The sequence below is a fragment of the Tribolium madens genome, unplaced genomic scaffold (genome assembly GCF_015345945.1).
Source record: "Tribolium madens isolate multiple individuals breed KSU strain unplaced genomic scaffold, Tmad_KSU_1.1 Scaffold_71;HRSCAF=194;Tcas5.2_LG6, whole genome shotgun sequence".
Lineage (NCBI taxonomy): Eukaryota > Metazoa > Arthropoda > Insecta > Coleoptera > Tenebrionidae > Tribolium > Tribolium madens.
The window spans coordinates 3,266,343-3,278,628 of NW_025401041.1; the positions used below are offsets into that span (position 1 = coordinate 3,266,343).

At 34.2% G+C, this 12,286-nt stretch overlaps 8 protein-coding genes across 12 annotated transcripts; 3 read left to right on the forward strand and 5 right to left on the reverse strand.

The window, feature by feature from the left end:
• Positions 1–34: 34 nt before the first annotated feature.
• On the reverse strand, positions 35–1,093 carry LOC123009068 (transcription initiation factor TFIID subunit 7-like). Its single transcript, XM_044405186.1, has 4 exons — positions 977–1,093; positions 553–927; positions 359–463; positions 35–309 (listed from the first exon to the last, which is right to left on the reverse strand). Exons 1-4 carry the CDS (start codon positions 1,046–1,048, stop codon positions 262–264), a joined length of 600 nt encoding a protein of 199 aa, XP_044261121.1. The 5' UTR covers positions 1,049–1,093; the 3' UTR covers positions 35–261.
• A 216-nt stretch (positions 1,094–1,309) lies between these two features.
• On the forward strand, positions 1,310–2,372 carry LOC123009065 (vacuolar protein sorting-associated protein 37C). Its single transcript, XM_044405182.1, has 3 exons — positions 1,310–1,550; positions 1,601–1,778; positions 1,828–2,372. Exons 1-3 carry the CDS (start codon positions 1,419–1,421, stop codon positions 2,193–2,195), a joined length of 678 nt encoding a protein of 225 aa, XP_044261117.1. The 5' UTR covers positions 1,310–1,418; the 3' UTR covers positions 2,196–2,372.
• Positions 2,299–3,269, reverse strand: LOC123009067 (dnaJ homolog subfamily C member 30, mitochondrial-like). 3 transcript variants are annotated; one of them, XM_044405183.1, is made up of 3 exons: positions 3,184–3,269; positions 2,795–3,132; positions 2,299–2,741 (listed from the first exon to the last, which is right to left on the reverse strand). In XM_044405183.1, exons 2-3 carry the CDS (start codon positions 3,075–3,077, stop codon positions 2,368–2,370), a joined length of 657 nt encoding a protein of 218 aa, XP_044261118.1. In that variant the 5' UTR covers positions 3,078–3,132; positions 3,184–3,269; the 3' UTR covers positions 2,299–2,367. The 3 variants fall into 3 exon arrangements, with proteins under 3 accessions (XP_044261118.1, XP_044261119.1, XP_044261120.1); XM_044405184.1 differs by having other exon boundaries at positions 2,795–3,144; positions 3,196–3,268; XM_044405185.1 differs by having other exon boundaries at positions 3,196–3,249.
• A 191-nt stretch (positions 3,270–3,460) lies between these two features.
• On the forward strand, positions 3,461–4,742 carry LOC123008396 (serine/threonine-protein phosphatase Pgam5, mitochondrial-like). 2 transcript variants are annotated; one of them, XM_044404177.1, is made up of 4 exons: positions 3,461–3,746; positions 3,796–4,186; positions 4,241–4,371; positions 4,424–4,742. In XM_044404177.1, exons 1-4 carry the CDS (start codon positions 3,583–3,585, stop codon positions 4,572–4,574), a joined length of 837 nt encoding a protein of 278 aa, XP_044260112.1. In that variant the 5' UTR covers positions 3,461–3,582; the 3' UTR covers positions 4,575–4,742. The 2 variants fall into 2 exon arrangements, with proteins under 2 accessions (XP_044260112.1, XP_044260111.1); XM_044404176.1 differs by having other exon boundaries at positions 3,462–3,746; positions 4,238–4,371.
• A 2-nt stretch (positions 4,743–4,744) lies between these two features.
• Positions 4,745–5,836, reverse strand: LOC123008401 (stomatin-4-like). The gene is made up of 6 exons (XM_044404182.1): positions 5,699–5,836; positions 5,498–5,653; positions 5,356–5,453; positions 5,145–5,306; positions 4,926–5,091; positions 4,745–4,876 (listed from the first exon to the last, which is right to left on the reverse strand). Exons 1-6 carry the CDS (start codon positions 5,786–5,788, stop codon positions 4,772–4,774), a joined length of 777 nt encoding a protein of 258 aa, XP_044260117.1. The 5' UTR covers positions 5,789–5,836; the 3' UTR covers positions 4,745–4,771.
• On the reverse strand, positions 5,810–7,346 carry LOC123008399 (band 7 protein AGAP004871-like). The gene is made up of 7 exons (XM_044404181.1): positions 6,997–7,346; positions 6,829–6,929; positions 6,622–6,777; positions 6,475–6,572; positions 6,266–6,427; positions 6,047–6,212; positions 5,810–5,998 (listed from the first exon to the last, which is right to left on the reverse strand). Exons 1-7 carry the CDS (start codon positions 7,052–7,054, stop codon positions 5,867–5,869), a joined length of 873 nt encoding a protein of 290 aa, XP_044260116.1. The 5' UTR covers positions 7,055–7,346; the 3' UTR covers positions 5,810–5,866.
• A 177-nt stretch (positions 7,347–7,523) lies between these two features.
• LOC123008397 lies at positions 7,524–8,606 on the reverse strand. 2 transcript variants are annotated; one of them, XM_044404178.1, is made up of 2 exons: positions 8,538–8,606; positions 7,524–8,487 (listed from the first exon to the last, which is right to left on the reverse strand). In XM_044404178.1, exons 1-2 carry the CDS (start codon positions 8,564–8,566, stop codon positions 7,581–7,583), a joined length of 936 nt encoding a protein of 311 aa, XP_044260113.1. In that variant the 5' UTR covers positions 8,567–8,606; the 3' UTR covers positions 7,524–7,580. The 2 variants fall into 2 exon arrangements, with proteins under 2 accessions (XP_044260113.1, XP_044260114.1); XM_044404179.1 differs by having other exon boundaries at positions 8,542–8,605.
• Positions 8,607–8,879: 273 nt separating this feature from the next.
• LOC123008398 (zinc finger protein 14-like) lies at positions 8,880–10,122 on the forward strand. Its single transcript, XM_044404180.1, has 2 exons — positions 8,880–8,994; positions 9,043–10,122. Exons 1-2 carry the CDS (start codon positions 8,985–8,987, stop codon positions 9,915–9,917), a joined length of 885 nt encoding a protein of 294 aa, XP_044260115.1. The 5' UTR covers positions 8,880–8,984; the 3' UTR covers positions 9,918–10,122.
• The last annotated feature ends 2,164 nt before the right edge of the window (positions 10,123–12,286 follow it).

The following is a 12,286-nucleotide window of genomic DNA, read 5'->3' on the forward strand; positions in this document are numbered from 1 at the left end:
AAAATTTTTGTTTATTTATTTTAGTCGTCAAAGATACAACGCAAATTACAGATTCCTGTAACAACAAAACTTAAAGCTACATAAATAAACATTTCGCTCCTTATAGGTTTATCTTAAAGCTCTCGCATTCATAAATGCAACAAAAATAACAATTCTAATCATAAATAAAAAACCTATGGCAAGTTTCTAACAAAATTACAGATTCCTGTAATAAAAAACAAAACGTATTTTGGCTTTTTCTACTCGTAAAAATAAAAAATTTTATTCACAACCCATCCCCTCGACATCTTCGACATTACTGTCAGTCTCCTGTAAAAATATATAAATTTTGGATTACAAAATGTGTATGAAAACTTACCGAATCTGTTAAAACATTTCCAAATATTTCAATCTGGGTTTTTTCTTGATGTACTACTTGTTTTTCCTTGGTATTTGAATAAATTATTTCAAATTTTGTTGAAACCTAAGAAATAACATTTACTTGAAGTATAGGTAACTTGGTAAAATTTTACGTCCGTAGTAAAAGGTAGAAATAATCTAAATTCAACTTACCGCCTCCAAATCGGCCTGAAGCAAGTAAAACAGTTCTTTCTGCACATTCACAGATGTCTCATCCTTATTTATCAAAGATTTCCGAAATCTCTTCAGTTTTACGTTCTTCAAAGGGGGCGTCAGACCGTGGACACATTCAGGGCCCCCATCGTAATTAATACAGTCCAAAATGTGACAGATATCTGCCGTTTTGACACAAATTGTCTTATTGCAAGTTTTAAGTGACTCAATAATTGTTGGCAATTTACGTAAGCGACCTTTTAGGGTCTTACCCGCGACATAAACAATTCCATTGCCTGATTCAGGATCCAAATCGATTTTTAGTTTTTTTCGAAGCTTTTTCGATTTTGTTGTTCGAACAAAATCGGCCATATTCTGAAAAAAGAGAATGAAACTGAAACAAATTTGAATCATGAATGCTTACCCGAGGCAGGCGAAGGATAAATTGATCCTCTAATTCAATTTTTGCGTCTTGTGGAGGCGATTTTGGATCCATTTTTGTTACTGTTTTTTCAAAGTTTTAAAAAACAAAGTTGGCGCGTGTCATTTGTCATTTTATGCACATGGCTGCCAACAGCAGTGCAATTTGTTTAGATTAAAAATGAGTATTATTGACGTAACTATTTATTTTTGTTAAACAATTTTACTTGTAATTATGTTACAGCAAGAAAATTAGGTCAACGTATTTTGTTTCTTAAAAAATTGGAGTTTTACTGTAATTTTTTAAGTTTGCCTTAGGTTGGTGTTCATGCTTGTCAGTTGTCATTTCTTTTGTGTGTGGATTATTGTTAACCTTCTTGCAATAAAGTTCCACATTTATTCGCAAAATAATTAAATTGTGCTCGTAATTAAAGTTAGTGTGAGTTATGACCTCTCCACTGTTATTGTCAGACTGCAAAAAAGCAGTTTCTGATTTAAAAAGTCTAAGTAATGACGAATTGGATAAGATAATGAACGATGAGGAAAAAATCGAAAACATTCTTTCATCTTTAGATCAGGTTTGTTTTAAATAAAATGACATCACATTCAACTCATTTTATAATTTTAGTCATATTTGAAAGAAATTGAAACACAAAAAGAGCGATTATTAGAGAGCAACAGAATCCTAGCCGAGGAGAACTTATCACGAGAGCCTGAATTAGTAGAAGGACGTGAAAAATTGCAAGAAATGAACCAACAAGCTGAAGAGTTATCTAAATCGGTTGAGGAGAAAGTCAAACAAATAAGTAAAATAATCAACTTGTCGTATTTCTTCATCTAATTCCATAATTGCAGAAAGTAAAAGTGGTGATTTGTCCCTTGAGACATCACTAGCGTTACTTCAAACGGCCGCAAGTGAAATGGAGGAAAAATCAGAAGCACTTGTAAAATCGTTTTTGGAAAACGAAATTGATTTAGAAAATTTTCTTGAGGAGTTTTTCACAAAAAGAAAACAAGTTCATTTAAGGTTGATAAAAGCGGAACAGTTGTCAAAAATTATTTCAAGGGGGGCTGTGGGAGGCACGTCAAATTATATGAATGCACCTGCAATTCCCATTAATACTAATTATTTCCCGGGGATTCCCACTCAGAATGTGCCTTATCCAACAGGACCCATTGGGATGCCCATGCCTGGGATTAATTATTTTCAAAACCATTTTTAAGTGTGATAAAAATAAGAAATGCATGCCCCCAATTATTAACAAATATATATATATTAAAGTTTATGTATTGTATAAATAAGAGAAAACATATTTTAGTGTTAGTTAATGAATAAAACAATTATAAATTATATAATTTTTATTTACAACTATTTACAATAAATAAATACTTTTATCATTTGTCTGGCTTAGACTTATCGATAATATGTTCCCCAAATATCACAACCTTGTTTGGATCATCGTAATCATCATAAAAAACATAAGCTGCCAACATTGCAACAACCCCAATTAGTAAAACCATTTTTTCCGCCTTTACATGTTCATTGAGTTCTTGTTCTCGTTTCATTTTCATTTTTTCTCTCGCCCTATACCTCAGAGTGTTTTGAAAAGTGGCCCCATAATGTGCCTTTGACCATTCATCAAAATCATACACTGTGGTTCTTCCGTATTCTGTAGGAGGTCTTGATTGGGTGTCCCTCGATTTGTAGAACTTCTTTAGCGGGATGTCATCTCGTACTACCCCACTTGTCGCACCCTCAAAGTACAAACCTTCAAATTTTATAAATCAAGGAAATTTTTGGGAATTTGCCAATAAATAATACCCCTGTCATAAAGTTTGCGTGATTTCACGTTCCCTAATACTTCGTACGCTTCGGTAATATCGCGAAATTTCTCTGCGGCGTCCTCGCTGTCTTTATTTCGATCAGGATGATAAACTTTTGAGAGTTTGTAATAGGCGGTTTTGACGTCAGCTTGTGTTGCTTTTGCTGAAATTCCAAGAGAGTCATAATGACTTTTCTTTTTTAAAGATCTTAGGCTAAAAGAGGTGTGAAATTTGCGTATATGAGACTCCAAAAGCCAAAAATAGGGACGACAAGGGTACATTTTGAGGTTAGCTTCGACGGATAAATTTTACAGCGACATAATCAATTGATTTAATCTAAAACAATGACTAAAAACAAATCTAATAAACAAGGATTAAATTACACACGGTTTTGTTTACCGTTCTTTCGTTTTTTTGTAATTATTTCACAAAATCGGAAGAAATTACACAAACGTCAAACGTCAAAAACACCGAATGGTTTCAGTAAACCGGGCTGCTATTTTTTTAATAAAATTATTTTTTTTTTTAACCAAATTGCAATAAAATTCAATTTGGACAATTTTTGGAAACATACGGTCGGTTTTTTTTTTCAAAATAACAATCACTTATATTTAAATTGCTATTTTTTTTACCCAAATTTCGGTGTACTGAATGACTTGCAACTGTCATTTTGACTCCGTCAATTGCCGTCAATGGTCATAACCTCACTTTCTAAGTAGACATTTTCCGATAAGGTTTATCACTTAAACTGTAAACAAACATTGAATTTTCTACAATTCATCAAAGATGCGTCCATTTTCGAAAGTGAATAAGTTATTTTTGGGCGTTTGTGTTGCGTCTGGGGCCGTTACATACTATTTTCTGAACGGTTCAAACAAGAAGGTTTACGCTTCTTGGACGTCGAATTACGAGCCTTCGGCACACGCAAGATGGGACGATAATTGGGACCAGTAATTGTGACTTAAAACCGGTATTTTTTTCCTAATTTGTAAATTTCAGCCGCTCACCGAAGTTTTTGTTACATCCAAAATATTCCAAAGATGAGAATAATAATCAGATTCATAGCGAAATTGAGGTAAATAAAGCTAAATCAGTTCGACATTTAATTTTAATACGTCATGGTCAATATAATGTTAATGGACAATTTGACGAAGACCGGACTTTAACAAAATTGGGTAAAATTCAAGCTGAATATACTGGAAAAAGACTCAAAGAATTAGGTCTACCTTACACAAAAATAATAAAGTCGACAATGTCTCGTGCGCAAGAAACCGGTTCAATTATCTCAACTTCTCTCCCAGACGTACCCGTAAAACACTGCGATTTGTTGCGTGAAGGGGCCCCTATACCTCCTGAGCCTCCAATAGGGTCGTGGAAACAAGAAATGTATGTAAGTAAGACTTCAAGAATAATTTTCCACCGATTTAATTGTTTTTGTTAGAAGTTTTTCGTTGATGGGGCACGAATTGAGGCCGCTTTTCGTAGGTATTTTCATAGGGCTGCGCCCCAACAAAAGGAAGACTCTTATACAGTTTTAGTGTGTCACGCTAATGTGATTCGGTATTTTGTGTGCAGGTAAATGTGGCTAAATTCGAGTTAATCTGTATTAATTGGGTTGGTAATTTAGGGCACTGCAATTACCGGCCGAGGCTTGGTTGAGGATGTCTTTGAATCATGCTAGTATTACTTGGATTACAATTACTCCAAGTGGGAGGGTGGTCTTAAGGTGCTTGGGGGATAGCGGACATATGCCCCCAGATGTCATCACGAGTCGATGAATTTTTAACAAATAAGCGCAAAAACACATTTTTATATTCATCTAATTGTATTTTTAAGTATTATTTTGTTTAGTTTATGAGAATTTCTTGCCATGATTTAATTTTTTTGATTTTATAATATCATCAAATAAAAGAATTTTAAGAGAAATTATAGGATTTAAAAAGCTAGCATTAGTTGAATTTTTTATTGAAAACAATTATCTTCCTTTTGTAAAATTAGAAAAAAGCTCCATCGGAATAGGGAAAATAATCGTCGAGTTTTTCTCTGCTGAAATATTACTTAATGTCTGTAAATACCGCAACTGAAACAAAAAAATCCCTAATTTTACTACCAATTTCAGGTAATTATACTTGAATTGCAGCTGGTGATTGAGTAATAGTATCAGCTGCCATTTTCAAAGCTTGAGCTGCGTTCTTTTCGCCCTCAGCTGCGATTATCTTAGCTTTAGCTTCACGCGACGCTTCAGCTTCGGCCGCCATTGCTCGTTGCAAGTTTTGCGGTAATCTGACATCAGTTCTACCAGCAGGAAAAAAATTAATAGCGCCAATTTTTAGTAATTTTGAAAATACATTTCGACTCGTTCTACTTTGACTCCCCATGGATCTGTAGCTTCATCTAATTGTGCCTGCATTAAATGTGCGATATTTTCAAGTTTTGTTAAAATTTCCATCAAGGTTTTTGTCCCTAAGACGTTTCGAAGAGTTGTCATTGCTAATAAATGTGTGGACCTCCTGAAATTTTTATAATTTTTTTTTTATATAAAAGAATTGTTATTTCTACTGAAAATCTTCCACTTTAAGGATGGCGGCGAGTGGGTCGTCGACTCGGAAATACACAACTGCGTCGACCCACATCGTGACTGAATCTTTAGTTAAGACCTGAAAAGTTAGTTCTCATTGCTGAAAAATTGAAACATTGTTACTTCTTGAGGAGGAATGTCAAAAGTGACAGTTCTGAGATCAATTTTGATGTATTCGTCTATACATGGAAGGATGAAAAAAATTCCGGGGCCTCGGGGACCCCCGGAACGGAGACGCCCCAACCGAAAAATAACAGCTCTTTCAAACTCTTGAACAATCTTAAAAGAAAAGTTTTTGACTTAAATTGTTGAAAAATTACTTACTTTGAGACAGGCAAATATGGAAAAGGGAAACGTTATAATGCAAAGGAAGTAAGAAGAGGCCGTCGCTGTACATTCGATGCATTTTCTCATTGCAAAAATGACAAAAATTGATTGACGTTCTTAATTTTTTAATTTGCTACAATAATTTACTTGCACATTAATAAGTGATTAAATAACTTGGCTTCCGTTAGTTCCATTATTGAAATTCAAGAAATAGCTGATTACGTCGATGGGTAAAGGAAATATAATCGTCGAATTTTTCTCAGCGGAAATGTTATTCAACGTTTGTAAATACCTCAACTGAAAAAACAATCATAAAATAAAACCTTTCATTAGCAAAATAATTACTTGTAGAGCCGCCGGTGATTCATTTATAACATCTGCAGCTTCTTTCAAAGCTCTTGAAGCTTTCATTTCACCTTCAGCTGCAATTACTTTAGCTCGAGCTTCGCGTGAAGCTTCAGCTTCAGCCGCCATGGCTCTTTGCAGCTGTTGTGGCAAAGAAACATCTTTACTGAAATGATTTTTAATTAAGTTTGATTAAAATGAAATCGGAGAAAATAGAACATTTCGACTCGTTCGACTTTAACGCCCCATGGATCAGTCGCAACGTCGAGATTTGTTTGCATAGCGTGCGAAATGGCCTCACGATCTGAAAGAACTTCGGCCAAATTGCGTGTTCCAAGAATGTTGCGGAGAGTCGTCATGGCCAAAAGTCGCGTCGAATTGCTGAAATTGCAAAAATTGGATTTTTTTCCAATTTGGGTTAGAAAAACCTGTAATTTGTGACTTTCGTGACTGCGTTTAAAGGGTCTTGAATGCGGTAATAGACAACAGCGTCGACTGTGACCGTGACTGAGTCTTTGGTTAGAGCCTGAAATTTTTAAAAATTACAACTAATACCAAAAATTTGAAAAAATTACTTCTTGTGGGGGTACATCGAATGAAACTGTCCGTAAATCAACCTTACGATAACTATCAACACATGGAAGGATGAAAAAAATGCCGGGGCCTCGAGCACCACCAGTTCGTAATCGGCCTAGACGAAAAATAACAGCTCTTTCGTATTCCTGAACGACCTGAAATATTTTTTGAAACAAAAACTGATCCGAGTTGGCTTTTAAACATACCCTGAAGCACCAAAAAAGCGAAAATGGAAGAGTGAGAATCAGAAGAAGCACAGAACCAAAAGTTGCGGCGTATTCCACACATCCCATATTGCTGGTTTTTTCTACAATTTAACGTTGAGTTTTTGTAGAAAAAGTTATTTTGACAAAATTTAAAGAAAATCGCCTTACCATACTCTAAGAAGCACTCATAACCGCCCGAATCTGTGCGTTTCCAGCCGACACTCATCAAAAATTTTAACTTTCAAAAACAATATTTGAAGTCGTTGAACAAAAAACGGATCACGATGATGATAGATATCAACAAGTACATTGACGTCCGACTAGAGAACGTAGTCTATTTAGAACGAAATTCTGTTTACACGAGTTGTGGAAATGAAAACAAACTTTTTGTTCTCTAATAATAAACCGAGACAAAGTTAAACGTCGAGATATTTTTTATTAACAAATAACAACAGCCTGGCCAACAGGAAGTGAAATGCATTGGTAATAAAGTGTGAATTTTTGCGAATTTTGATGTGAAACTAAAATAGAGCTGACTGGAAATGCTGGAAGTCAACACAGAGGAGGAACGAAAATAAACCGATGATAAATATTATTGATCTTTAGTGCGTTTTAGGATCGTAAAATTTGAAATTTATGGAAAATTTCAATCTGCGTTATTTTAACTGCTGGGAAATCACTAAATTGGTCTCAAATATTTTTTTAAAACTTTTTTATTTTGGTTATTATTTTGGGTAAAAAATAAATACATTTTACGACTTAACACCTTTCTGATACTTCAAAGCGTACGTATTATAATAATTGGGGGTTTCCCATTTCCCCACACATTCCTCGCCCTCATCTAAAACCATGTCAATCCGATCGTGGTCACTGCCACCCAAATAAATTCTTTTGGGGGCTAAACCATACTTGTAAAATTTTGGAAAAACTGCCTTTTTTGGTTTTTCTCGCTCGTCGACTTTATTGAGAAGAGGTTTTTCCATGGGTTTATCACAAATAATGCATCGACTGGCCCCATACACGTCCGGATTTAATGGAAATGGTAGTTTTCTGTCATCTAGGGTGAATCTATGGACGCACTCGTGTGGTGGAATCGGTTTGATTAGATCTTCGGTCGAGTGTGTCTCAAAGTAGTGATTTTTTCGAAAATCGGCCAAATTTTTTGTGTTTGTTTGGGGAACTTGAGGGGATTGGAGAGAGCTTTCGGAACTTCTAGGTGAAACCTCATCTAGTTGTTGGAAATCTTCTTTGTGTCTTGAAATCGGGTTATAATTGTATGAAAATGTTTGAAAATCGAAATTTTTTAAATTGTCTGATTTCCTGTACGTTTTTCCAGTTCCGTGCGTCGTGGGTGATGTTTCACTACTCGGATTATCAAAATACGCCGATTTATATTTTGTTATAAAATTCTGGTGTTTCGGTATTTCCCCGGGTCTATCAAAAATTAGCTTTTTCACGTGTTTCTTCTTGCAAAATTCTGGGATTTTGTAAGTTGTTTCGCTTAAATCGTCCTCAAAAACGCATTCTCGAGGTCTTGAAAATAATTGAGGTGAGATGTTACGTTCAATGCAGTAACAATTCCGTTTACTGGAATGTTTTCTGTCAGGATATAAAAGTGCCGCCACATTTGAGGAATTGTTTCGCATTTGCCAACTTTCACTAAAAAAATGTAATTACTAGAGTAATTTAAAAATTAATTAATGAATTACTTGCAATAACGTTGCCTAAATCTGACCATTGTGAAGAATTACGACAGGAGGATTTGTTTGTAGTCAAATGGTTACCAAAGAGACAAATTAATTTGAATTTGGCGCCACCAATTAAGGGATTTTTGCACGTCATTGTTTGAGTCGCAAAACACAAACGGTCGAAATAAATAATTATGTAATATAATTTATTAAATTATATATTGTATGTTGAATTTCACTTTTTGTGCTATTTAAAAAGATTAGTTTTGTTTATCTCAAACAAATAAGAAAATATTTCTGAACATTCGGAATTCTCGAGATCGTGTATTTTCGCCTGCGCATTAGATCGAATCTTGAATTTTATTTGTCAACTGTCAATTTTGCGTTTGTTTACTTTTAATATTTTTCTGTTATTTTTTGGTTCTTTTTGGTTTTAATATTAAATTGGTTTGCTTTGTTCACATAACAATGGAAAAAGGTAAGTATTACCGGTCAAAAAGCGTATTTTATTGTCAAACGTTTCTAGTAAAAAACGGTGTTATTTCGCCACCCCCAGCCCCAGACTTGAATGGAAACACCCCAAAGACCCTCAAAAATTGTAACGGAATTGCCAAAATCAAAGACCAAATTGTAACCGAAGACGGTCGTGTTTTCTACCCTTGCCAATTCTGTAACAAAGTCTTCCCAATTAAAAAATCGCGGACTTCACACATCCAGAAATGCCCGGCTAAAGAGTACATTTTATCAGTCGGGGATGACAGTAAAATTCTTGTGAAAAATCCTGAAAAACCATCCGAATTGAAGAAAATTGACATAAAGCAAAACATTGTTTTAAACGAACAAACAGACGTTGAGAAGGATTCATCAAAGTCACCTCCTATTAAGTTGACAATCAAACGCAGCCCCAGCAATGGTAACAAAGGTTCCGAACATTTCACAGTCTCAAATTCGCTCGTTTTGAAAGAAAAAAACGACACTGACGATTTTAACACAATTGCCAAAAGACTCGAAAGTAATTCAGTGACAATAACAAAGCAGTCTTCAAAAAACGACCAGAAACCGCCCCCTGAAAGCGATGATTTTAATGAGTTTACTTGTCGCGAGTGCAAGAAGGAATTCAGGTCCTCTTTGGAATTATTAAGACACGGACGGAAAGTTCATTCTTATCCCAAAGTCTTGATGGCTTTAAGCGAAGTTAAAAAGTTTTACACGTCGAAAGACAGGTCGGAGTGCCCCATCTGTCATAAACCTCTCAAAACGAATTTTCGGTCAGCGTTTGTTAAACATTTGCTTACGCATACGAATGAAATGAAGTATTCATGTAAAGTCTGTAACAAAAAATTCCGCAGGGCCGATCATATGAAAGCGCACGAGAAACGGCATGTTATTAAAGATAAGTAATTGTTAAGGATTTTATATTTTAGGCATATTTATTGTTTACTCAGTTAGACTTGTTAAGCAACCAGTTATGTATTTTTATGTATGGTTTAGCGTGTTACATTAATAATATACATTTTATCATTAATGTTTTTTAAAGTATGAAGATTGATTTGAGATTTGATTGGCATAGAATGTATCGCCATTTTTTGACAAATATATTTTTTGCACAAAATGTATTTTTTTGTTCTAAAACCTGAAGAGTTTGGCTCTAATTGCGCACAAAGTTCTTCGAAACCAGTAAATACAAAAAAGTGGTACAAGTATTAAAATTATTTGTAAAAAACATATTCATAAAATATTGTCTAATGGCATTGCAGTTAATCAACAGAAAAAATTAATTATTCTTGAAAGGTTTCAAGGTCAGTAATAGTATCTAAGGGAATAAACCGCAACCAGATTTTCTTTTTTGCTTTGATTTTTTCATGACTTTCCCATGTTTTTCTCTGATTTCTTCATGATTTCCCTAATATTGTATTGATTTCCTCAGCGTAACCGCAATCCAGATTATACAGAGTGTCAGAATTCGCGCCCCAGAAAAAAATTTCAACTAAGATACTAGAGGACCATGAAAAAAATGTTTAAAAAATCCTCTGTCAAAAAATTTTGATATTTGTCATTTTTACGTCTATTTAATGATACTGATGATCTTGTGTTTTGTATGTTTTTTTTTAATTTTTAAAACATTTTTCCCATGTTCCTGGTGTCTAACCTTACCTGTCAATTTTCTCTGGGGCGCGAGTTTTGGCGCACTCTGTATACACCAGATTTCTTTTTTTGCTTTGATTTCTTTTGATTTTCGTTGATTTCTTTTTGATTTTCTTATGATTTCACCTGATTTGTTCAAAGTTTCTTCTAATTTGACAACAAATGAAGAAAAATAAAACTACTTGCGGAAGCGCATTTTTCTATGATTTACTCTGATTTTTCCAATTTTGAGTTGATTTCCTCTGCGCAATCACAACCCAGATTTTGTACACTAGATTTCTTTTTTTTGCTTTGATTTCCTCTGATTCTCTGATTTTCTCTTGATTTCTTTATGATTTCCCCTGTTTTCTTCAAAATTTCTTTTAACTTCTCAATAAATGAACGAAAAACCCTATACATACTTATTTACCTAAGCGCATTTTTTCAGATTTCTTCTGATTTTACCAATTTTGGATTGTTTTCTTTTGCGCAACAGTGACCCAGATTTTGTACACTAAATTTCTGTTTTTTTTGCTTTGATTTCTTCTGCTTTCTCTTTGTTTTCCTCATGATTTCCACTGTTTTCCTCAAAATTTCTCTTAATTTGTCAAGAAATGAACAAAAAATCTTACTTGCGAAAGCGCATTTTTCTATTATTTTTTCTGATTTTTCTAATTTTGGATTGATTTCCTCTGCGCAACCACGACTCAGATTTTGAACACTAGATTTCTTTTTTTTGCTTTGATTTCCAATGTTTTCCTTAAAATTTCTCCTAATTTGTCAACAGTAAATGAACAAAAAACCCTACTTGTGGATGTGCATTTTTCTCTAATTTCCTCAATTTTGTACACCGATTTCTTCGATCGCCGTGTATACTGCGTATTGTTTTTCGCTTTTTTTTTATAGATATATTTTTTTTAACATTTTTTCCATGTTCCTGGTATCTTATTACCTTACATGGTATTTTTCTCTGGGGCGCGAGTTCTGATACGTACTCTGTATATATCAAATTTCTTTTTTTGGTTTGATTTCCTTTGATTATCTATGATCTTTTCTTGATTTTCTTATGATTTCACCTGATTTGCTCAAAATTTTCCCTAATTTGACAACAAATGAAGAAAAAGAAACCTACTTGCGAAAGCGCATTTTTCTATCATTTATTCTGATTTTTCCAATTTTGAAATAATTTCCTCTGCGCAACCACAACCCAAATTTTGAACACTAGATTTCTTTTTTTGGCTTTAATTTCCTCTGGTTTCCCTTTGATTTTCTCATGATTTTCCCTGTTTTCCTCAAAATTTCTCTTAATTTGTCAACAAATGAAGGAAAAACTACATTTGCGGAAGCGCATTTTTCTATGATTTCCTCTGATTTTTCCAATTTTGAATTGATTTCCTCTGCACAACCGCAACCCAGATTTAGAACACTAGATTTCTTTTTTTGGCTTTAATTTCCTCTGATTTCCCCTTGATTATCTCATGATTTCCCCTGTTTTCCACAAAATTTCTCTTAATTTGTCAACAAGTGAAGGAAAAACCCCATTTGCAGAAGCGCATTTTTCTATGGTTTCCTCTGATTTTTCCAGTTTCGGATTGATTTCTTCTGCGCAACGGCAACCCAGATTTTGTACACTAGATTTCTTTTCT

Bases quoted from the DNA above. Each gene is read 5' to 3' on its own strand.
- LOC123009067 (XM_044405183.1), bottom strand. From the start codon at position 3,077: ATGTACCCTTGTCGTCCCTATTTTTGGCTTTTGGAGTCTCATATACGC. The intron at 2,742-2,794 runs GTATTATTTATT...TAAAATTTGAAG, and splicing joins ACGCAAACTTTATGACAGGG to GTTTGTACTTTGAGGGTGCG.
- LOC123009065 (XM_044405182.1), top strand. From the start codon at position 1,419: ATGACCTCTCCACTGTTATTGTCAGACTGCAAAAAAGCAGTTTCTGAT. The intron at 1,551-1,600 runs GTTTGTTTTAAA...TTATAATTTTAG, and splicing joins TTCTTTCATCTTTAGATCAG to TCATATTTGAAAGAAATTGA. The intron at 1,779-1,827 runs GTAAAATAATCA...CCATAATTGCAG, and splicing joins GGAGAAAGTCAAACAAATAA to AAAGTAAAAGTGGTGATTTG.
- LOC123008401 (XM_044404182.1), bottom strand. From the start codon at position 5,788: ATGAGAAAATGCATCGAATGTACAGCGACGGCCTCTTCTTACTTCCTT. The intron at 5,454-5,497 runs GTAACAATGTTT...CTAACTTTTCAG, and splicing joins TTGACATTCCTCCTCAAGAA to GTCTTAACTAAAGATTCAGT. The intron at 5,307-5,355 runs GTAGAAATAACA...TAAAAATTTCAG, and splicing joins CTTAAAGTGGAAGATTTTCA to GAGGTCCACACATTTATTAG.
- LOC123008396 (XM_044404176.1), top strand. From the start codon at position 3,583: ATGCGTCCATTTTCGAAAGTGAATAAGTTATTTTTGGGCGTTTGTGTT. The intron at 4,187-4,237 runs GTAAGTAAGACT...TGTTTTTGTTAG, and splicing joins CGTGGAAACAAGAAATGTAT to AAGTTTTTCGTTGATGGGGC. The intron at 4,372-4,423 runs GTAAATGTGGCT...TTGGTAATTTAG, and splicing joins ATTCGGTATTTTGTGTGCAG to GGCACTGCAATTACCGGCCG.
- LOC123008397 (XM_044404178.1), bottom strand. From the start codon at position 8,566: ATGGTCAGATTTAGGCAACGTTATTGCAA. The intron at 8,488-8,537 runs GTAATTCATTAA...ACATTTTTTTAG, and splicing joins TTTAGGCAACGTTATTGCAA to TGAAAGTTGGCAAATGCGAA.
- LOC123008399 (XM_044404181.1), bottom strand. From the start codon at position 7,054: ATGAGTGTCGGCTGGAAACGCACAGATTCGGGCGGTTATGAGTGCTTC. The intron at 6,930-6,996 runs GTAAGGCGATTT...GTTAAATTGTAG, and splicing joins TGAGTGCTTCTTAGAGTATG to AAAAAACCAGCAATATGGGA. The intron at 6,778-6,828 runs GTATGTTTAAAA...AAAATATTTCAG, and splicing joins CGCTTTTTTGGTGCTTCAGG to GTCGTTCAGGAATACGAAAG.
- LOC123009068 (XM_044405186.1), bottom strand. From the start codon at position 1,048: ATGGATCCAAAATCGCCTCCACAAGACGCAAAAATTGAATTAGAGGAT. The intron at 928-976 runs GTAAGCATTCAT...CTCTTTTTTCAG, and splicing joins TTATCCTTCGCCTGCCTCGG to AATATGGCCGATTTTGTTCG. The intron at 310-358 runs GTAAGTTTTCAT...ATATTTTTACAG, and splicing joins GAAATGTTTTAACAGATTCG to GAGACTGACAGTAATGTCGA.